Source organism: Anastrepha ludens, chromosome 2, assembly GCF_028408465.1.
Source record: "Anastrepha ludens isolate Willacy chromosome 2, idAnaLude1.1, whole genome shotgun sequence".
Lineage (NCBI taxonomy): Eukaryota > Metazoa > Arthropoda > Insecta > Diptera > Tephritidae > Anastrepha > Anastrepha ludens.
The window spans coordinates 107,500,368-107,525,435 of NC_071498.1; the positions used below are offsets into that span (position 1 = coordinate 107,500,368).

At 35.7% G+C, this 25,068-nt stretch overlaps 1 protein-coding gene across 2 annotated transcripts in view; it reads left to right on the plus strand.

The window, feature by feature from the left end:
- Positions 1–25,068, plus strand: part of LOC128855047 (carcinine transporter) — a 53,036-nt gene that overhangs the window by 14,480 nt on the left and 13,488 nt on the right. The window contains exons 1-5 of one of the 2 annotated variants that reach the window (XM_054089631.1): positions 4,636–4,891; positions 9,878–10,293; positions 13,114–13,226; positions 21,784–21,946; positions 22,251–22,427. In XM_054089631.1, coding sequence (XP_053945606.1) covers positions 9,968–10,293; positions 13,114–13,226; positions 21,784–21,946; positions 22,251–22,427 — 779 coding nt within the window. In that variant the 5' untranslated portion in view covers positions 4,636–4,891; positions 9,878–9,967. Of the gene's footprint in view, positions 1–4,635; positions 4,892–9,877; positions 10,294–13,113; positions 13,227–21,783; positions 21,947–22,250; positions 22,428–25,068 lie in introns of those variants that run through there. The other variant, XM_054089630.1, reaches the window with a different exon arrangement.

A 25,068-nucleotide genomic window follows, 5' to 3' on the forward strand; every position in this document is an offset into this window, starting at 1 on the left:
TCAAAAACACTGTCCAATATTTTTTAATGAGTTTTGATTTAATATTCAGAATAGTTTTTTTAATTTTATTTATTTTTTATATTTTTTAAAAGATTTTTTTTTCGTAAATGATTTATTTCTTTACCCTGTGCGGTGTATAGTTTATAGTGTAAGAATATAATTTTTTTTAGTTCTATGTTCTAATTTTAAATATACTTTCTGTCAGAAAAGTATCGGTAATTGTTCAATAAAACGCAAATAATTGTTTAATTATCAAAATTTATTTTGTCGCCTTCAAAATAGGCTCCATTCGAAGGAATATACATATGCCAACGATTAGTTCAGTGATCAAAACACCTTTTAAACGCGTTTGAAGAGATCTTCTTCAGTTCCTTCAACGAATTCCCCTTAATGGCCTCTATCGATTCAAAGCGGCGTCCGCGGAGCGGCAATTTCAGTTTTGGGAAAAGGAAAAAGTCACAGGGGACTAAATGGCTAAATCCGATGAATACTCTGGTTGTTCGATGATATTTGTCTAGTTCTTTGTCAAAAAAGCGTTCACAATATGAGCTTTTTGAGACGGTGCGTTATCATGATGCAAGATCCATGAGTTTTCTTTCCACAAATTGGCCCGTTTCCTACCTACATTCTCTCCCAAACGTCGCATAATTTCCAAATAATATTCTTTATTTACCGTGGAACCATTTGGAATGAGTTCCGAATGCACAACACCATGGCAACCAAAGAAAACGAGTAGCTTGACTTTCATTTTTGACCGACTTTGACGTGATTTTTTGGGTTTCGGCTCATGAGTATAGTGCCATTTAGCCGCCTGTTGACTTTTTTGCATGTCAAACTATATCCCCAAGTCTTATTACCTGTTATGATGCGCTGGATAAACGTTGGGTTCGAGTTCACTTGCTCAAGCATGTCTTCAGCCACCTTCTTCCGATGAATTTTTTGAATGAAATTCAAATCTCTTGGAATGAGTCGAACAACCACGCATCTCATGCCCAATTGACTATGTAAAATGTTGGGAATTGATTCGTGAAACACGCTAAGCTCACGACCTACCTCCCTCCCCTGTTTTTGATCAAGAACACTCGCCATAGGATTTCTGTAACATTTTCAACGATTCGGCACATGAAATCCCGTTCAAAATACAAAATTTAAGACAAATTCTTTGTTCGATATTTTTATTCATAGTGAAAATCGCAGAGCACACCTGCGGTGGACTTATACATATAGTTGAATGCCAAAAACAAGCTAATTGACAGATTACGCTCAAACTCTGCGACACTATAGAGGACAGTTATTCATACCAGATGCTTTCCATTTCAATTCAACCGGGCTATTCGGGACATGTTCTTCGATTTCGATATACCTTCTGCTCAAATATGAACGAGACTGATTTAATAAAACACACACGGTTAATTATTGTTCAATTTTTATTTTATCTCCTTCAAAGTAATCACCATTGGAGGCGATACACATATATGCCAACGTTTTTCCCAATCATCATAGATTTCTGGAAGGCCGATTTCGGTATGGATTTCAGTTCCTTCTTCGAATTCTCTTTTATGACTTCAATTGTCTCAAAATGTTTTCCACGGAGCGGCAACTTGAGCTTGGGAAACAGGAAAAAGTCACATGGGGCCATATCAGGCGAATACGGTGCTTGCGGAACGACATTAACATTATTTTTGTTCAAATAATCGCGAACAAGACGTGATGTGTGAGCTGGTGCATTGTCGTGATGCAAGAACCATGACTTGTTGTCCCACAATTCCTTCCTTTTAAGACGAATGTTCTCGCGCAAACGCTTTAAAACGTCTAAATAATATTCAGCGTTAACCGATCGGCCTTGCGGAAGGAACTCCGAGTGCACCACACCTTCGTAATCGAAAAAAACAGTCAGCATAACATTAATTTTTGAGCGACTTTGGCGTGGTTTTTTGGGTTGATGTACGGCCCTCTTTGAACGATTTTTACCACTGGAAAACACGTGCACGCGATAGAGCAGAGTCCCCATAGGTTGTCTGCAACATTTTTAAGGCGTCTGAAGCCGAAATTTTGTTGGAATAACAAAATTTCAGACAAATTCTTTGTTCAACTTGAATTTCCATCGTTAAATTCGAAATACACACTCGAGCTTGACTTGTTTACAGTAGCACAGAAAACAAACTATGTGACATATCACGCTGAAGTTTGCAATGCAAGCTTATAACAGTCCTACCAAAAAACAAAAAATTAATTTTTGCCATATGTCATCCGCGGACCGTTTTATTGATAAAGTCTCGTTCATATTTGAGCAGAAGGTAACTCAAATATTTTGCTCTCTGGTCAAAATAATGAGACACGTATTTTTTTGTTCGCCCGAAAAAAATTGTTTCACGATTTATCGGCAATTTTGTTGTTCGGCTCAAAATCGATTTTTTTAATTATACCTATAAGAAAATTGTTTTTTAAATGCTCATAACTTAGTCGAAAACGAACCGATTTTAATGATTCTGGGTTCAAAATGATCGTAATTACTTACACGAACGATTTCATTTAGAAACAATTGCAAAAAAGTAGTTGAAAATTTTTTATTTCACCGCCATTTAAGATACATACCTATAATACTTTTTCACCAAAACGCTCTAAATAAGATTTTTTTATAAATTAAGCAGACGCTTATGACGTATTCAATGTTTTCAGGAGCCCAAGTTACAAATTGTACAGGCAGTAAAAATTATATTCTTAAAAGGTTTCGCATTTAGGTTAAGAAGACTTCCACTTTTACGAAAAATTAAGCTAATAGCGTAGACAGAAAAATCAGCACTAAAATATTTAATATCTCTAAGTGCGAAGTTAGCGTGTAAATCGTGTAATTCTGATTTAACAGCAGAGTCCAGAAAAGACGAAAGTTGCTTACCCTATGAGCGCCGAGGCGTACAGTCTCCTCAGCAAGAGTGCGCAGAAGTATGTGACTTGGCAATGTAAAATACCGCAAGACAAAGAATAATATAATTTGGATAAATTGGCGGCAAACAAATTAATTTGTTGATAAGCAAACGTTGAAGTCCATCAACTGAATCGCTATTGTCAACCCCAAACTTGCGACCGATAAAACTTTATCGACCTTAAACACGCATCATACATTTTTAGTTTATTTGAAATGTAGACTCGAGGGAGAGCCAATGTAGTTCAGGAAAGTCAAGAGTCGATAGCAGAAAGTCACCGAACACGCAAAACTTTTCTCTCACAAACAAACTAAACCATGCTATTGCTAAAACCGTGAACATATCTTCGAGGCGAGTATACCAACATAAAAAAAAAATAATAAAAATATTTTTTGAACACACCTCGTGTATATATATAATTGGCGCGTACACCCTTTTTGGGTGTTTGGCTGAGCTCCTCCTCCTATTTGTGGTGTGCGTCTTGATGTTGTTCCACAAATGGAGGAACCTACAGTTTTAAGCCGACTCTGCACGGCAGATATTTTTAAGATAAGCTTTTTCATGGCAGAAATACACTCGGAACTTTACCACTGTTTGTCGGGCGCTCTTTTTCTCATTTGTAGTTTCATTCCCGTGGTTTCAAACCTGGGTACTACCAAAATCACCGCAAAGTCGGGCACCAACCCGGCTACGGCGGCCGCACAAAACATAGTCCAGAGAAAAATCGTTAGAAATTTATTTATACCCGATATCCCTAAAACCCCTAATCCAGCCAAACGAATAGCCTAATAGCAGCGTATGCTTATAAGAGAGGAACCTCGGACAGCGGGGAATACAGGGCACAAGGGAAACTGTGGAGCATCTCCTTTGCGATTGTACTCCGTTATTTACAATACACCTAAAATATTTGGGAGCACTAGCACAGTTTGATGGATTAGAAGATATCTCAGCAGTGGGTTGGGAATGTATCCTTCAATTCGCAATAGAAACAGGCACCATTCGGGTGGACTATTGCAAAGCACATAAGTAACGGAATTCGTTTGGCATCGTTATGGACCTAATCGGTCTATGCGTGACTGCAAGTCAACCAGGTTAACCTAACCTAACCAACCAGAAACACACCTTGTATATTTAATTTCTAAAATATCTATGCAGTTTGAAGTAATATTTTATTTACATAAGTACAAACACACATACGAAGATATACATATTTTGTAAATGGTTTTGTTTATTTTTGTATAAAATCTCTGTTTATGGGGCTCGTCTTGTCAGATTAAACTACATTGTGAAATCCATTATGCCTCTTTCACGACCTGTACTTCGCTCCTTCTCCATCCCTCACAGTGTGCCTCTCACCCCTCCTATCGCTCTGTTTTGAACGCCAAACACGTGAATTACTTTGTTTTTATAACTACATATTTATAATTTCTTCTGATTATGGCAGACGCTGGAGCCAGTAGGCATTGTTTACGCACATTATGATGTGCTTGTATGTATGTGTATATATTTATGTACCTATTCCATGTGTACACAAATACTCGTATGCATGCAAATACGTTACAGTGCTATAGTAAAACAATTAAATTTGCTTATCAAGTGGCTGATTCTATTTTATCAATATAATAACCGAGATAACATTTTAATTGTCCGCCTTGTGATAGCTTCATTTTAATTCTTACTTATATTACATATAACTGCATGTCAGATTAAGTTTAGTGCTTACCCAAACAAGATTCAAATCTTTTAGTTTAACTGAAATCGGAGCAGACTTCTTTGTTGGCATAATTTACTTGAAATTTAGAGGCAAAGCGATTCTCAAAAGGATCTAAGAATAGTGAAATTTGATCAATTATTTTGAGCAACAATTGGATAATAAACTATTAACGGTACATTCAGTGATAAGTGTTTGACGATTTTTAGATCGCGCATGTTGTGAAATATTTTAAAAAAGATTGCGCCAAAATAAGGTAAATGAAGTATTTATAAATACATACATAGTACCTACCCATATATTATTTGTTATAAGTATTTCCCTTTGTGGAACATCTGAATTTGTGAAATTTTCTATGATAAACTTATTGCTCAAAGACTTTTCGCTGATTGGGAGATTTATTGGTTAAACTCTTTTGCCACCGAATGCCAAAAGACTCAGGACACCGAATTGCATTGCAAAGAAACAACAAAAATCGTGATATACATAAATACATAACCTAGTTGAGTGAACTGGGCAACAGGATATGGTATCACAAAAATTGTGTTACGCAGGAAAAAATACAGATTTGTGAATGAAAGAAAACATATTACGTAAAAAAATACCGGGGAAGCATTCAATAAAACACAAAACATTTAGTATTCATTCCAATTTATTGCAAAATTATTGAGTTAAAATTTGGCGCCTTCGAAAATACTTACGTCAATAAAGAATACCGGCCCCCACGATTTTTAGGTCTGGTTTCTGAATAAAAAATGTGGCTTCTTTTACGTTATTCATAGTAGGAAAAATAATTTCTTTCATAAAAGTTTTCATACAATTGTTTGGGGGGAAAAAATCGATCATGTTCTCGGTAGATGACTATACTGATCGATATCTCGCAAAGTGGTGATGCTTCTCACATTCTTGCATAGAAACAATTTGAGTAGAATGTAAAAAAAAGCAAAAACAGTGGAACCAAAATAGTAAAATGTTTTATCAGGCGACGCGAGTGAACAATTCTATAGTTGAAAAGTGAGAAAACATGGAAAGGGAGATTGCTACTGACACATTTATATTTTTGTGACTGTAGTTGTGGATGCAACATTTAAAATTCTAAAAGCTGCAAGTACTATATTTTCTATGAGTTCTAGTTGTGTTACACAAATTTTAAAGTATTCAATAAAATCTACAGCGCGGCTAATGAATTTTGCTACGCTAAAGAGTTTAAATATCTTTGTTTTTGGAAGTCATATATAAAGGGTGATTTTTAAGAGCTATAGGAAAGTTTTTAAAAAAAACACACGTAAAATTCATTAAAATGCATGAAATTTTTATTTAAATCGATGTGCAGTCCATATAATTTAATGTTTGAAGATTATTTCATGCAAATGTTGACCGCGACTGCGCTTCAAATGGTCCATCCGCTTAGTCCAATTTTGGCACACTCTTTCCAATGTTTCGGCCGGTATCTCACATGTAAGTAAATGTTTTAATGTTGTCTTCCAATGCGTTAATTGAAGCAGAGTCGTCTGAATAGACATGAGCTTTAACATAGTCCCACAAAAAATAATCTAAAGGTATTATATCGCACGATCTGGGTGGCCAATTGACAGGTCCCAAACGTGAAATAAAATGTTCTCCGAACTCGCCTCTCAACAAGTCCATTGTTACGCGTGCTGTGTGGCATGTGGCACCGTCCTGCTGAAACCGCAGGTCATGCAAGTCAAGCTCTTGCATTTTGGGCAAAAAAAAGTTCGATATCATTTCACGTTAGCGCTCACCATTCACAGTTACGTTACTATTCGCAGCATCTTTGAAGAAATACGGTCTAATCATACCTCCAGCCCATAAACCGCACCAAACTGTGACCTTTTCTGAATACATTGGTAGCTCTTGCAATTCTTCTGGCTGATCTTCACTCCAAAATCGACAATTCTGCTTGTTTTCCAAAAATGAACTTCGTCGCCGAACACAATTTTTCCATAAAAAAGTGGATCTTCGGCCAACTTTCCAGGAGCCCATTCACCAAAAACTCTGCGTTGCGGTAGGTTGTTCGGCTACAATTCTTGCACCAGCTGTATTTTGAAAGGCTTCACACCTAAATCCTTTCGCAAAATTTTCCACTGCTGCGAACGGCGACGAATCGATAATTGATGGACATCATTAACACTGGCCGATACAGCTGCGATATTTTCTTCAGATCGCAATCTACAAAAGCGTGTTGGTGGTTTGATGTCCAATAATGTAAATTTGCTTCTAAATTTAGTCACAATAGCTCGAATAACCGCTTCAGCGCGTCCAATAAACTGACCATAAAATGGAAGAAGCGCGCGATAAGCTTTCTTAACAGAATATGCATTTTTGTAATAAAATTCAATGAGTTGCAAGCATTGTTCGTTTGTAGGACAATTCATGGTTATATTATAGACCAAACTGAAGATGTTTGACAGTGAAACAAGACACGAAACGTGCGTCAGCTGTTTAAACCAACTGTTTAAAAAGAGAATAGTTAAAAAGTCTTAACGGACGATAATAAAGTGAGATTGACTTTCGGTACCACAAATACATACATCTGTATTATGGCAAAGAGTTTTAACGGACATTATCACTGAACTGTGTTTTGCTGTGCTGCCAGACGGATCATTATTAGCAGTAAACAAAAAAAATTGAAGTAAAATTCCGCAAAAATCGAACTGGCTCTGACTGGATTATAATCAATTTTATATATTACATTATATTTAGACAGGCCATAAGCATGCGTTGCTATTATCACACAACTTTTGATTCATGAAATGTACAGCGTGGAATTTGCTCGAGTACGTTCATGAATCACATATGAAAACAAATATTGTTGTTGTTTTTGTACAATACTAATTTTTCTCTAAAATCATTCAAAAGCTTGCATCTACAATATTAGTTCTAACTTAAACAGATCTTTGACATTATTATATGCGTACAGGAACCCTGTTAAGGTAGAGCAGGAATAGATAGGATCCCATATGATACTGCATTACTCAAGGTGTGATCTTCTTGATTGGCGCGATAACCGCCTACGTGATTTTTGCCAAGTTTAATAAAGCGCGTCAGTCGTTTTTTTCGCGTGTAACCGGCGGCAGTTGAGCACACCAAGTGAAGCCAAGTCCTTCTCCACCTGAACTTTCAACGCAGAGGAGTCCTTCCTCTTCCTCTGCTACCACCAGCTGGTATCGCATCGAATACTTTAGGAACCGGAGCGTTTGTATTCATTCGGACGACATGGCCCAGCCAACGTAGCCACTGGATCTTCATTCGCTGTGCTGTCTAAGTCGTCGTAAAGCTCATACAGCTTATTGTTCAATCGCTTGCGATATTCGCCGCTACCAAGGTGCTAGGTTCAAAAATTCTTCGCAAAATCTTTTTCTCAATCACTCCAAAGGAAAGGTCTCGGAATTCGTTTTAATACCTCATTGGGAATCCAAACATAGGCCTAGGCTTAGTAATGATAAAATCTTTATGTTTAGAAAATGGCATTTTCGAAGAAAAGATGACACCCAGATGATTATTTTCATAAATTATTCATAGCATCACAGCTCGTTGTAAGCCTTAGCTTCCTCCACAATTATTCTCCATGCATCTTGGTCCATAGCAAGACTACGATAGTTGGTCACGCCTATGCCTCTTAGATCGTCCTCAACGTCGTCTGACCATCTTTTTCGTTGTCGCCCTTTTCGCTTTTCAACAAGCATGCGGGAATGTAGAACTTTGCGAGGTATTCTTTTATCTATCTATTTTTATCATGCTGCAAACGTGTCCTAACCATCGGATGTGCTGTTTCCCTTGCAGGAATTCCTCTAGCTCGCTGTTATATTTGATGCGTAGAGTCCATATTTCTTTCCTCGTACTGGACCCAGTATGCTCCGGTTTCAATGTCCACGTTTCGCATCCATACGTTGCCACTGGTCGAATCAGTATTTTGTATATTTTGTTTTTCATTTTTCTACTTAAGTGCTTGCTTTTTAACAGTTTAACGTGGGCAAAATATGTTCCGTTTTCAGCCTGTATACGGTCTTGGATAACAATCATTGTTTTAGCTGTTGTACTGAAAAGCAGTCCGAGGCATTTAATTTCATCCACACTTTCTAATTCATGATCGCCAATTCTGTGATCTGACGTTTTTCTCAACTCGTTAAGTCTTGCGAGTTACTTCATTTTGCTTTATTCCATCTTTAAGCCGAAGAATTTTGCTTTTAGTCGGAGTGCTTGAAATACTTCACTGAGAATATTTATATATCTCGCGAAGATAACCTTTTTTGAATACAGATCACCCTGATGGATCTACCTGTTTAATCATATAGTCTAGGATCCGATCCCACGCAAGCGTAGACAGCGCATATCCCTGGTTTGCTGCTGATTCAACTTTGTATAAATCAGTCGTTTTGCCTTACATCATTGGAATAGGACTCAGCGAGGGTTAAACTTACTAGCAAATCCAATTTTTTCAGTATTCCTTGCATGCGTAACACGAATTCTATTTTGCCTCTTTCAATACTATCGAGCGCTTTCAGAAAATCTTTAAAGAGAGCGTGCAGGTTGATACCAAAGTATAGTCAGAGTAGCAGTTTCAAATCTTTAAAGATAGTCAATTGTCACTTTATGTCTAGGGAAAAACAAATACCGCCATTTCCCAGCGTTGAGAGGTAAAACAAAAATATAAAAAATTTATTTTCAAAGAAAGTTAACTAGTGTTAAATAATAAATTAATAAAAAATAAATTTTCAAAGAAGATAAATTATTGTCAAATATTATTTTTATTGTTATTATTGTTAAATATTTTATCTTTATTGAAAATGTATTGTCGTAGGAGTTCCTATTCGTCCATATTTAGTTATTCAGAGGAGAATTATGACGGAACCAGTATAAAAATGTTTGACTTATTCAGAATAGAGCCCCTGCAAAGTTAACGTCAACACGTCAGTAAAATGATAAAAGTTCCTTAATAAAATTTTTCTATAAACAAATTTATGCACATACCTACATACACTCGAATAAAAGTAACAAGAAATTTTAGTGATATAAAACAATAAACCTCATACGAAAGTAATAAACTAATACAAAGTGCGCCCACCAAAGTATCTCCCTGTCGAATGCTAGTAAACGTGACAAACAAAAATTAGGCGCCTAATCGTAGGTACTAAAACTTTATATCGGCAGGGTTATTGCACTACTTGCTACAACAACTCGCTTTGTGAATATGTCTGTATGTAAAATGCAATATTTTCAGAGTATCGTTGTCAGTTGCCGAATTGCCATTCTAAACATAAGAGATTTCACCAAACTTGAATATATCACTCACTCACACACGCACACACACATGCAAATGCATACGCAAAATCAAGATATGTTGGATGAAAAGAAAAATGGCGACGTCAACAAAACTCTGCCAGCGAATGATGAGGTTGAATTCGATGAGTCCGAAGAAAACGATCCCTTCCAGAAGATCATGGAACGCGTTGGCAACCATGGACGATTTCAACTTATCTACAATTTGACCTTCGTGCTAGGTTTAGCCGCTGCTGGCTCGATGGTATACATGAATATCATATTGGCGCTTGATATTCCGGAACATTGGTGCACTGTGCCGGGCCAGGAACTAACCAACTATACGCTGGACGAGTGGCGGCGAATAACGCTGCCGACGTAAGTATTCGATTAAACTATGCAAATTTTACTACTCACCCGTGTATATGCTAGCGTATTAGGGGTGTTTTTAATTGCATATTTGTCTTTTTTTATGAATGTGTTAATTTAAGTTACGTTATTGCCTATGACTCATGGTAACTCTTAGGTTTCCAAACGGGTTTCATAGAGCGGCATACCAATTGTATAAAAAGTCGCAGCGTGCAAAGCTAGACTGTAAAACATCAGAAATTAATTAATTTTTTTCTCAGCTTGCTCACATATGAGCGGTCGCAACGTTTGAACGCAGTTGTACTACCTGCTTCAATTTTCTATTATTGTATAAATTTTATTTTTCATTTGTATATCAGAATTCCGGCCGATTTTATTTGAATAATGAACAAAAATTTGCCAGAACCCTAAAATAAAAATCAAAAATAGTGAAAATACCAAAGTCAAAATATTCGCCAAAGGGGATGTGAAAAACTTTCAAAAGGATTATATCTCATTTGATTATAAAAGGTGATCAATTTAGAGGTATCATTCATCGTCCATCGGCCATCCGTAAACACCAATTTCGAATGACTCGCTGAAGGACTTCGGTAGGTATCTTGTTTATAAATTTATTATTGTTTGCTTCCAATGCCTCAAACGAAGTTTGCTATCCACAATAATGCTTTGACTAACTTGACTAACCCTATAAATAAAAGTCCAAAGGTGTGATATCACACAATCTTGGTGGCCAATCTATTGGTCCGAGACGAGAAATATTTTGCTTACCGAAACGACGACGCAGTAAATCCATTGTTTCACGGGTTGTATGACGAGCAGCGTCGTCTTGTTGCAACTACATGTTGTGGATATCAGGGCTTCAATTCCCGGCATCAAAAGGTCGTTTATCACAGCGCGATAGTGTTCGCCCACACTGTTACTTTGGCGCCAGCCTCACCTTGGAAGAAATATGGGCCAATGATTCCTGCAGCTCGTAGACCGCACCAAAGGGTCAATGGATGTAATGGCTGTTCTGGAATTGTTTATGCTTACTCTTCAGTCCAAATATGGCAATTTTGCTTATTGACGTAGCTATTAAGCCAAAAATGGACCTCAACGGTTGTGTATACCATACGTTGGCCTCAGCGCGCGTTGAACACTTTTTACAGAGCGTCGATTTTTGAGACATAAGTCTTTCCAAGATAAAATTTCAATGAATACTCAAAAAAGTATGTTTGACAGTAGTCATGTGTGATCTGTTAAAAAAATCCCATTGGAAAAATGACCTCCAATCTGATTACCCTTTAAAATAATTGCATATTTAGCGGAAATTCAAAAAAAAAAAAAAATGTATTAGAGCAAATCATTGCAAATCTATGGCTGGGAACGTTTTCACTTACTTCACCAACCTTTATTTAAATTACTAAAGCACGTAAAAATGCTATTGGCTGGCCGGTCTACGGTTCAGTTAAATAGTCTATTATCATGAAAATTTGAAAATTTGAAATTGGATTTCTGAAAATTCAAATATCTTGAAATGTATTGACGTCCTTCCCCATATAATACTTACTTTTAGTACGTGGGTTCCGTATTTCGTTATTTCTTTCTACTTTCCATCAGCTCTTTGGGTATTATTCCGTTCTTCGTCTTACACTTTTTATCTTCCTCATCTCTTATTACTTATTTCATCTCAAAAGCCGATTTATTCTGTTGCTCTTTTCGTTTGCACTCAAGCTCAGAGCTAGAAGTGAAATGTAGTTAGAAAGTAGAATGTAGAAAATCCCAATGTGTAACATTAACGTCCAACCTTTCACACGACTAGTCGCAGAATCTGATAACATTGTCAAGAAGTGCTTTCAAAGAAATAACAAACATTTTCGGCAACAATACAGGCCCACTAGTAGCTTAATAGACTGTATATGCTTTAGTGGATAAATATGCATCATTCAATGTTTCTGTGGCGGTAGCGCAGCAGCGAAAAAAATTTCAAAAACCAGTGTAATTTTTTAGCGTTTTTAAACATTTATTATTTTTTATTTTCAAGTAAGCAGCTGTACAGCCTATTGAGTTTTAGAGGAATAATAAAATAAATTTATTCCTCTAAAACTCAATTTATTATTTTATTATTCCTCTAAAACTCAATAGGCTGTACAGCTGCTTACTTGAAATTTGTCTAAAAATTCAGATTATAAGGCGTAAAAATTATATGAATTTTCCTTTTTTTTAATTTTTTTTTACAAAGTTTCAAACTCGTATTTATATAGCTTTTGTGTGAAAACGTACTATATTTTCATTAAATATTATTAAATTTAAATGAGATAGAAATAAATGGGCAGAATTTGTCGATAAATCTCTGTGCTTTCGTTATTTTACGCAGTGTATAGATGAACCTAAATTAATTAGAAATTGTGAAGACAAAAAACAAAACAAAAAAAATAAAACACCCCTAGTACATTGAACGAAACCATTTTAATTTCGAAAGAGAAATTTAACTTGCTCGTCACATCAGCATTATTTGAGCAAGAACAAGACAAGCGGGCTTGCCAACAATTGGCAGCTGTTCGTTGTTGACTTTCTGAGTTGTTCATTGAACCAACAAGTACGCGGATAGAGTATTTTATTTTATTTTATTGCTTTTTTTATTTATTTTATTTCCTTTTTTTTCAATAAGTCGTTCCCATGGCAGAAATTAAAATTTAAACTCAATTCTTTTATTTGTATTTGCATTTCGTGGACCAATATCACTCGCTCACACACGCGCACACATCTATACAAATTCGCAAACATACACATACATGTATACATATATACGTGTATGTGTGTGTATAACCTGCTATGCTATTTATACAGGCAGAAGGATAATCGCGGCACCAGCACACACAGTAACTGTGAGATGTATAATGCAAATTTTACGAAAGTCGATGATTGGCAGAATTGGAATAAAACCAATTCAAATGTAACAGGTGAGTATTGGCTTCAAGCAATTTACATATGCATACATACCTACATAAATAATATACATACTCATGCAATTGAAATCACATAAAAAGTTAACCATATATAAAATATAGAAGCAAACATATCCTCATACGCAAATGCTGCGACTTAGATGACTTAGCGAATGCATGAGGACTTCTGATCCCTTTAGGAAAGTAATTAAGAACATCAAAAATTATTTGCTGAAAAGTAATCGAGCATTTTATTATCTTTCATTGTGCCGACAGCTAATAGAATGTAAATCGGCATTCTAACCTACAGAGTACATTATTCCTCTTCTTGATTGGCGACGAAAAATTCATTTTGGCCCAGTTCAAATAAACCCGCGCAAGTAGTTTCTTCCTCCTTTTCCACTGGATATTTCTAACGCAAAGGAGTTTTTCGTTTTCCTCTGCTGCCACCAGCAGATATATTCCGACATGACTTAGACAGTGCATCCACACTATGTCTACTTATATGTCGTGGTACGGCTCTTACAGCTCATAGTTCTAACGTCTGAGATATTCGCAGTCGCTGTAGAATTTTTCTCTCTTCTGCGCCTTACAATACGACGGGTGAGATGAGAAACTTTTAAAATGTGATTTTTGTTTATCACCAAAGAACTTTAATTGTAGTTGAACATTCCTAAAAAAAAAAACAAAAAAATAAAAAACCAACGTTGATGTTTCAATGCATAATAATAATAACAATAATTGGCGCTTACAGTTTACTTTGGCCGAGCTCTTCTTGCGGTTAGTGATCTGCGTCTTAATGTTGTTCCTCAAACGGAAGAACCAGCAATTTTATGTCATATGGTTTTTAAGAGGAGCTCTTTCATGGCAGAAATGTACTGAGGGGTGCTTGCCCAAATGCCGAGGAGCGGCGTTTAAAAAAACTGCTGCTCTTCTTCTTATTTTTCTTTTTGTATTAAAAATTATTCGTTTCAAATTGTATGTAATTCGGCCTACGACACGCGGGGTCGACCTCAACTCGAAGTTATCAGTGTAAACTTCGTACAGTTCCCGTATTTTATGAATTTACTCATTTTATGCTACACTCCCTATAGTCCCAACAGGACGGTAAATTGTAATATACATCTGGCTTTTCAATAGTTCACACAAAATATCTATGTGTACATGGGTATCAGTTGAAGGAAGAAATCAAAACATAATAAAATATAACTTTTGTTTTCAATTATCCTCTGGCACATTTCAAATACGCCCTTTAAAAATATTAACCTGCAAGGTTTTTAATATTGAATTCATTACAGAAAGGACAATTTTAAAATTAAATAGTAACTAATTCCACGTTTCTTCCTTAATTCAACTACAATATACTATCAACGACAATAAAGAATACATTTTTTTTTTGTTTTTATTTTTTTATCAAGCATCTTTTACAGACTATATGATAGATATGTAACATACAAGTAAAGGGCTTATGACAAAAGTCTTATGAGTACCTCCTTAATGTAGACTTAGAGTAAGAAAAATCAAAAACTAAGGAAAAAGAATTTGTAATAAATTAAGATAGCGTCCTCTTAAAAACACCATACATCCCACAAATAATTTTAGCAGTACCTCAAAAAAACCACTCATTACAACAGAAAATGCGGAACATAAAAATGAATTTTTCCACTCTTAAATATAAAATCTATACAAATTTAAATTGTTCAAAGGTATTTTTTTTATTTGATATAATTTGGAGTACCGAGGATTACCTGAAAAAACGAAGTTATTAAATAAAACGTTATTTTTTTAAGCCGAAGACGAATTTTTTGAAATTAAGTCGTAGTATGAATTGCATGATTTACTTTACATATTTATAACTTTGAAAGTGATCTCTTAGCTGTAAGCTTAAAAAAAAAATTAAAAAAAAATAAAATAAATGTATATGACAATTAGTTCAATTTTAAATAAAATACATATTAAGCCTATATTATATTAAGCCGAAGGCCTTTATGTCAAACACTAAAATACTTGATTTAGTTTATTTACAGGGTGAACGATATGAAGTGTTACCAACTTCACACTGCTTGTATCTGTAAAACAGCTCATGACATCAACGTCAAAATTGTTCTAATGGCAGTTCAATATATTGTTTATAAGCTATCAAAAGCATTTGCGTCTCAGTTTTGTTGAATTTTTTTGTCTGTGATGAAATTCAAACGTAATAGTGTGATTGCGTTATATTTGGCTGGAAAATCACAACCAGCCATTGTTCGTGAGCTCAGTCACCTCAAAGTGAATAAAATGGTTGGGTATCGCACTATAAAATGTTACAATGATACTGGTAGCATTGCAAAACGCTATGGAGGTGGACCAAAAAAACCGCAACAACGCCAGAAATGGTTCGGAAAGTGAAGGCTCGACGTGAACGAAATCTACGTAGAAGTGGAAGAAAAATGGCCAAAGAACTTGAAATATCGCAAGACAGCATACGATGCATGCTGAAAAAATGAGCTCAAGGTCAAGGCTTACAAGTTGCAAAAAGCACACGATCTTTCACCCCAGCACAAAAAAGTTCGGTGCGAAAGAGCAAAGGAGTTGTTAGGCGTGCACGAACGTGGCGAATTTCCTAACATTGTGTTTTATGATGAAATAATTTACCAATTGAGCAGTTCATAAACACTCAAAGCGATCGCTCATACGAGAATTTGAACCTACGTATAGCCACTCGAAGCAATTTCCCATCGCAAGTAATGGTTTGGGCCGCAGTGACCGCTGATGGACGCTCTCCAATCGTTTTTATTGAGCCTGGTGTCAAAGTGAATGCGACTTATTATCGGGAAAATCTTTTTGAAGCTGCTTTAGAGCCGTGGACACGCAAACATTTCGGTCGTAGACAATGGACGTTCCAACAGGACTGGGCACCGTCTCATTAAGCTCGCGTGAACCAAGAATGGTTAAAAAATCATGTTCCACACTTCATTTCGTCCACACAATGGCTTTTGAATTCGCCAGACGCAAATCCGATGGGCTATTCCATCTGGTCCATTTGGGAGAGCAACGTGAGGACTAAAAAATATGCCACTATGGATGCGATTATAAGAGAATGGATCAAAATACCTCAAGATCACATTCGTGCAGGATGCAACTCATTTTTTGACCGTTTGAAGGCTATAGTCAAGGCAAAAGATGGTCATATCGAGCTAAAGTGAATATCTGTTAAAATTGTATCATTTTTGAACAATTTTGCCTTTGAAATCAATAAAAACTAATTTCACATAAAAAAGGTATGGTGTTTTGAATAGGTAACACTTCATATCGTTCACGCAGTAATATTATGAAAAGGAGGAAAAGAAATTGAAAGAAAATATCTATTTAACAAATTAATACTCATCCTACGTAATTTAAAAAACGTTCAACAAACGTCAAGCAAATTTTCAGGCATACACAATTATTATAATATTATTATTTTGTTTTATCTTATTTATTTAATTTTTTTTCTATTTTGTTTTATTTTATTTCTTTAATTATTGTTTTTTTTATTTATATTTTCCCCATTATTTGTGCGTATTTTTATTTTATTCATTTTTACTTATATGTATTTTTTTAAGCTTTTTGTTTTTATTTTTAATTGTTTTGTTTTTATTTTTTTATTTTTGTTATTTATTTTTGTTATTTGTTTATTTATTTCCATTTTTACTTTTATATGTGTTTTTCGAATTTTTAATTGTCTTTTTTATTTATTTATGTTTTTATTTCAATTTTTTTATTTTATTGTACTTTTTTTTTTGTTTTGGTTTTCTTTTTTCTCTTTTTTGGGTGTTTTTATTTCCTTATTTGATTTACTTGTGTATTTATATATACATACATTAGATCATATCGCTTTTTCCAAGCTGTTCGGTTTGCATGAGTTTTAATCACGTTTCAACTTAGCTGCACATTCTCCATTTCGATTTCCAGCTGCTGGTCTTTCTCTACGTCTGCTACCTTGTCTAGCGATTTCATCATTTGGTTTGCATAGCGTGTGATCTATCCAATTCCACTTGTGTTTTAAAATTTTTGTAATTATTTATTTGTTCTTAATTTGTGTTTTAATTTTTTTCTTTTGTATTTGTTTTTACTTAGTTATTTACTAATTTTATATAGATATGCCTTTTTGTTTTTTGTGTTTTTATTTTATTTATTTATAAATGTAAGAAATAGATTTGAATCGAAATACATATATATATATATTTGGCACGTGCACCCTGTTTGGGTGTTTGGCCGAGCTCCGCCTCCTATTTGTGGCGAGCATCTTGAAGTTGTTCTACAAATGGAGGGACCTACAGTTTTAAGCCGATATATTTTATGAGGAACTTTTTTATGGCAGAAATACAATCAGAGGTTTTCCATTGCCTCCTGAAGGGCGACCGATATTAGGAAAAAGAGTGTCACGCACCAACCCATTCGGCGGCCGCCGTGCCGAAATAGTGAAGGTTAAAATAAAAATTAAAACATAAAGTTAAATTATTCTTATTGTTATAATTAAATTATTCCACTAAACAACATATCGTAATACCACCTTAAAAACAGCTGTACCTTATCCACTAATTAATTTGTTTCTATGTCCGTGAGACGAAAGACGAAAGGGCTGCTGTGAAATTGACTTCACTCCATATCTACGCATTTATACATCTGATAAATTACACTTAATGCCATCATTATCTTCCAATTAACTATCGGGATATTTGTTAAACTGGATTTTCGAAACTATTTTCAGTTTAAGCAGCTTTGCCTTGGGACATGGGTCTTGGGAACTGTGTATTAGGAGTAGCCATTTTAGTTCATTGAATAGCTCAAAGTTACACCCAGCTAAGTCAAGTGAATTTAAACTATTGCTTGTCTGTTATCTTCTGATAGGCTGACTAATTTTGTGCCACCTTGTATATAGTCTAGAGTTCTGTGCGATCTAAAAATCTATAAATAGCTTTTCCTTAAAAGCATGATTTCCGATTTTGACAGCTCAGGGGTTACATAAGTCCAGCAGTGCAAAAAATGCGCTAAAAGAAAAAAAAACAGTTGAATGAAACAATGAAAAAAAGCTGCTCTACGGTCTGCATCATTTCTCCTTGAAACGTTGACGGATCTGTAAAAAATAAAAAAAATGTTGGTTAAAATAAAGTTGATAAAGCTGAATTTTTGAATCTCGAAAAATTATGCATAAATGCCGTAATTTAAAAAAAAGTATGAGTTTTACGTCATAAATGTCACACTTCAATTATGTTTATAAATCAAAAATCCGGCTCGACAGACTATAGAGAAAACACTGTCAAATATTAAAAAAAAAACCGCATCAATAAATATTAAAAACTAAATGAGTCGGCCGCCGTAGCCGAATGGGTTGGTCCGTGACTACCATTCGTAATTCACAGAGAGAATCTCAGTGAAACACCAAAATTAAGACAAGCATTTTTCTAATAGCGTCGCCCCTCGGGAGGCAATGGCAAACCTTCGAGTGTATTTCTGCCATGAAAAAACCCCCATAAAAACTATTTGCCGTTCGGAATCGGCTTAAAACTGTAGATCTCTCCATTTGTGGAACAACATCAAGACGCACACCACAAATAGGAGGACGAGCACCCAAAAAGGGTGTACGCGCCAATTATATATATGGGTTACTATGCAGACCGTGCTAGAAAAAGTAATTTCGAGAAAATCGAGTTTAAACTTTTAAGTGCAAACGAAGGACAGCTACTTGTGAACATCAATCTCTCGTCAGGCAGTTACATTTTCTACCATAACTTTGTATCAATGGCGAATTTTTACAATCGACTTGCACAGAAATACGCCTAAAACTATAAAGAATAATAATCTGTAAAAAAATTGATTTTTCGAAAATTCTGGGCGAGTGTAACCCCTTGAATATTAGATTAATTAAACTATATACAAGCTTATATTATATAATTCATGGGCGAATAACTGGCTTTCAGCTACAACACCTCCTTAACGTAAGCAAAAAATTTGCCATAACATTCTAGTTGACCTTAAAACGTTTCCTGTTGAGCTTTTACTCTCGCACATTTCCATATATTTTATTGCTTGTTTCCACATATGCATATGGTCATGTGAATCATTCACACGTTGACCATCTACCCATCTAACGGTTTCAGCATATTGATTTATAGTGCGCGAGGAAAGGAAAAAATATTTCAATTTCCATATACCAAAAGAAAAAAATTACTTGACTTGTGGCGATGTGCGAAAATAGCCATTCATAAAATATAACTGAAGCGGACGAGAAACGGTACAAGTTAGCTGTAAAGGAGCAATGCAAAGTACAACATGCTGCTGAATTTATAGCCTTTGATTTGAAGCGAAGAAATGGGTTTGAAGATAGTACGTAGTCGCAGCAGGACTAAGACCACATGCAAAGTGAAAAGTGGTTGAGTAGTTACAGGAAGAATTTTTTTTACAAAACTTTTTGTGAGCTATTGACCAACAGTTGGCTTTAAGGTGAGAGTATGCAAAATATAAATATGGACCAATAAAAGTGTTATTCAGTATAGTTTAGGTCTCATTATCTAATTTGTGGCTTTAGACTGTATTCTAGTTCTAAAGGTAGGTGGAGAGATATACAAAACGATTAAAATATTATTGAGGAATTTATAAATTTGTATGCCTAACAGAATATTTATTTAAAGACTAGAGCTTAAAACTGGTTTTATATATATTTTTTTTCTTATCTATCACTTCCCTGTGATTTCATTTAATTTCGTTTATGCCAATAAGTCAAAGTTTGGCTGATGTTGCCAAAGCAATTCACAGAAGCGTAAGCTTCAGATCTGATCGCCTGTTGCACACTCACTCTCAATGAAGGGATGAGCAAAGCCAATTATCTTACTTCCGATCAGCATAATGGCAGTCAGCGTCGCAGAAAGTGATCCAGGGTACCTTAAGCGTTTTCATTTCATTCCATTTTATTTCAAGTTCAAAACATAATAACAGTTTTTAGAAACCTTTCAAAGCTAATATGGGCTTCAATTACTCCAGATAGTTAAATATTTACACTAAATAATTTAAAAAATTAGTTCTTCGCATTAATTAAATTATCCTAAACATCGTAAATGTGAATTTTAAATGCCAAATTTTCTTCCTCTAAAATCACAGTCAGTTAAAAATTTACATCATTGCTGCAAAATGATTTCATCAATGAACCACTGCTGTAAGTGCGGTTCCTTCGAATGGGCGATTTGTTGCGAGCCAATTTTGGTACGAAGTATAGTAGACGCAGTCGGTTACATCAATACTCTCAGTAATTAATCTCACGAGAACCGTTGGTGCAATACATACACCTGTAAATCCAAATAACCGAGTATTTCTATACTGTTAGCAAAATTCATCTCAGCCAGAGAAGCAGTGAGCTACGAGTCCTGATAGGACGAAATACGGGGTGTCTAATATAGGTGCCAGATGCCTATCAACATTCTACAGTACACATCTTGTATGCAGGATAGAGATAACACAGAGCATTTTCTCTGCCACTGTCCATCTTTCGCCCGACTTAGATGGTGCATTTTTGTGTCAGATGTTTCGACTATTGGACTTTTGTTAAAATTCATAAAAAAATTAGAAATATACAAAGGAGTGATGCATCACTGCACCACTCGTCCCTTCCGATACCTTAAATTCTATCTATTTGCCTTAAGTTCAATGGGCAATATTGCTTGAGTGCTTGGAAAAAGATGCCCACCCCTTCACAGTTCCATTCCAATATTTTATAATATCTAAAAGTGTTGTTGGTAGCGTACTGCGCCAAATATTAAGCATTAAAATTCAAAAGCTTATTACTTGCAATAGCGATAATTTTTCTCAAATCGAAAAAATAAATATTTCTTCGAAAATTTCCACAAAACTTATTTTCAAAAGCCACATAATAAAATAAAGACAAGAAGCCGAGAGCAAAAGTGCAACAATAAAAACTAAATCAATGAGCAGGAAGACTACGTAGGTTTGTGAAGTGTAAGAAAAAGGGAAATCAAATCGTATCTTCCCCCCCCCCCCTATCACAGAATAAGCGATGAGCAAGCGTGAGTGTGACGAAGAAAATAACTTTTCCATTTGCTTCGGCATAACTTTTTACAACTTTGCACTTTAATGCGTTTCACTTACAACAGCGATGCGATTTCATTTCATTTCCACTTCCACTTCCAATTCTACGTACACTCGCTTCAATTCCCTTGAACTCAACTTTACTCGGTTTCCTCGTTTCATTGAATTTCATTTTGGTTTCTATTTAGTTTGCTATGGTTAAGTTGAGTTTTGTGACGCAGCTTCTTGGATCGAATTGGTTTGCCTTAACTAATTTTGCTATAATCTGAGAAATGCAACTAACAAACAGACAGAAATGCTGATAAACAGCTAGAGTTAGAAAGAAGACGCTGCCCTGGAGACAACTAGCATAGTGTAACACCTCCATCTGCCCGCTCTCATATATTCCCATATTCATTTTCCTTCTTGTCGCTTCGCTTTTTATATGAATTCATCTACATTTGCCAGTGATTGTAGCCTTGTGCTCCGCCATTTATGCATCCTTCCGTTTCTTCCTTCCGTTTTGCAGCTTGTCAACATGGCTGGAGTTATGATAGGACGTGGTACGAAGACACCATACCCAGCAAGGAGAATTGGGTTTGCGCCAAAGATTTGTATGTAACGAACACTTTTGTTGTGGGACGCGTGACAGAAGTCATCGGATCATTTGTGCTAGGACAAATGGGTGATGTGTAAGTGTAGTGACGCATTGTAATGTACCGTTCGTTGGTGCTGGCATGGCATCGCCGATTCGCCGGATGTCCAGCTAGCCAGCTGCCTCCAGCTGGATTAGAGTGAAATAAAAAGTCGAGCGTGGCAGCAAGCGAGTAATTGAAAATGGGTTTTCCGCTGATGCAGCTCGGCTCAACTATAGCTACAGCTGCTTAACTTTTCTATTTTCTTTACAATGTTTGCCATTTCATTGACTATACTTTTTCTATTTCTTTGTTTCTTTTTTTTTCATTTTATGTATGTTCTTCCACTGCGCTGGTTTAGTTACGGTCGTCGCCTTGTTTACTACATCAGCATTGCATTCTGCGCTCTGGGACGGTCATTCTCCATAATAACAACCAACTTATATTGGGTGTTCCTATTCTGTACGGGCTTAACTGGATTGGCGGCGAATAGTTTGTTTCAGGCACCGCAGATTGTTGGCATGGAAATATCCAGGGAGTAAGTGTTGCTATAAAACAGTCAACAATCACCCAGAATACATTATCGAACTCGTAATGAAAAGTACTAATGTGGTGTGCGTATGTTTGTGTGCATGGGACTGCATGCCCATAATGTGCGCTGTGGTATGTTATGGCGTGCGTGCAGGTACCAATCAGTTAATTTTATTCCTTGAAAAGCTTTTTAAGAGCAGCATGGCTCTAAGTGAATACCTGGATGCGCTTTAGCTTTGCATTGATAAATTAAGGCAAGAGGATTTTATAATGTATTGTAAAAAATTACAAACTTCAGATTTCGCAAATTATCCTAAATGCGGGGTGGTCTATAAAGCGTTTGGAATTTGAATTATAGATTTTTATTAACTAAGGCGTTATTTAATAGTTGTAATACTAGGTTGTTCAATAAGTTTTGAGGTGCGATAAGAGAGTGATTGAAAAAGATTTAGTAGATGCCTGGGGCTTACCTCATCGGCAGTGTAAGCAATATTTTGACTGAAGTATTGGGTTTCAGAAAGCTGCGTGCATGCGGCACCCCATTCGCAACAATGAAACAAATACACATTCGTATGCAACTTTTAGAACGCTTTCGAGAATAAAAAGTTGATTTTCTCCATCGATTTATCACAATGGATGAGACTCTGTTCTATCGCCGTTAATTTAAGTCAAGACAAGATGTTAAAGAGTAGTGTGCACCTGGTTCTTCGGTTTCGAAACGAGTTCGTGCCCAAAAATTGGCCAAAAGGTGTTAGCATCAGTTTTTGTTTTGCAGACAGGTGAAACAATAAATTCTGAATATTCTTGTAACCTTTTAGATTAACTGAAGTAAAAATTCGTGAAAAAAGATCCAGGTTGCAAAAGAAAAAAATTATTTTCATCAGGGCACAAGAGCACTTTGGCAATGGCTAAAGTCCCTGAATTAAAGTTAAAATGGTTACAGTAACCACAGTATTCACCAGATTTGGCTTTTAAGACTTTCATCTGTTTCCAGAGCTAAGAAAATGCATGCCTGGAAAAAGCTTTTCATCACATGATGAGGTCAAACATTAAATTAGCCTCAATTTTAAGTATTTTAATTTTTGAAAAATTAATGCTATCTGGCACAAATAGTTACTTAAGGCTGGGAATATATGTTACATATGTATATATAATTGACATTTACAAGCTTTTGGGTATTTGGCAGAGCTCCTCCTCCTGTGTGCGACGTGAGCACCCTTTTAGCGATTTGGTTTGGGTAAGAATATTCAGCGCGGAGCAGTTGATAGGTTGCTCGTTGTGTAATATAACAACTGTTAGGGAAGTAAACATTTACTCGAAAAGCTAATGGAAAATTAGAGCCCAAGTCAGGGAATGTCTGGCTTTCCTTTTGACCATTTTCGAATGCTTGGAAGTTAGGTTTATTTGATTACCTGGTAGCAGGGTCATTGCTGAAAACTGCTGGTTAAATGAGCTAGCTAAAATTTATTGATTTCCATGAGAAATTAGAAGATTAAGATTCTCTTGGCAAACCACAGGCTCCTGGAAGGGGGGCTTTGCTTGAAGTCAGCGAGTGCACAAACTTGCAAGTTCGGTAAACTCTTCCAGCTAGATGTGGATCAGGGGTACTCCAAGGAATTTATAAGGTTAACAAAGCCGCAGTTCTCGCATTTTGTGGGTACCCTTCCCGCAAATTGTTCACTAAGTATTAAGGCGGTGCGATTTAGCGTTACTTCAAGTCCTTTTTTTTGCCGAAGCTGTTTGAGGGATAAGTCTTTATCATCTCAGCACCTTCTCCTCAGCTGTCCTGCTCTCACGCGGCGAAGGTTAGAGCTTCTTAGCTCTCACTTTTTTGCGGATATTACCTGTTAAATTTCATCAATAGAATAAAACAATAAGCAAAATAATTCGGTCACTCTCATTCAAAATTTACCATATTAAAAATTTTACAAAATAAAAAAACTTTTTTGATTTAAAAGTTTCTTTTCTGTTATTTTAGCTCTAAATGTGTAAACAATCAAATCATAAGAATTTGCATGGTCAAAAAATGTGTCGAGCGAGTATTTCAGTACTTCGATGGCGATATTTATCAGGACGTCAATGCAAGCCTTTCAGAGGGTTTTGCTTTGATTTCATCATCAAATAAATTTCCCTAATTAAATCAAGGTCCTAGAGTGATTGACAGATAAAAGCGATTTAAAGTAAAAAATACATTTTAATGGGGGGGAGCTACCCAAGTATACATAGGTACGTGCACTAATGCCTTTATTATTAGCTAAACTGAATTGTCAAACGACTCGTGCTTATGTACTTATGTCCAAGAATTTTGGAAGAGTGGCAATTTAGGCTGAATCTATAATATTTCGCAATTCAAAATATATATTTATACTAGCAAACCCGGCCCGCTTCGCTGGGCACTTTAAAATAGAATAGATATGGTTTAGAACAGAAAATATATGGTTTTCATATTATTTATTTCTTTATTCTTTATTCAATTGCTTTGGCATAAACAATATTTTTTGCTTTTCTATTTGTTTTTGAGTAAATATATAATGTTGTTGGCTTTCCAACACGTGAACAGCAAACGTATAGTTGACCATGGGTGAATACTGGTTCTTCTAAATTCATCCCGCATATTTCTAAAGTTTGCCCTTGTGATTTATTGATAG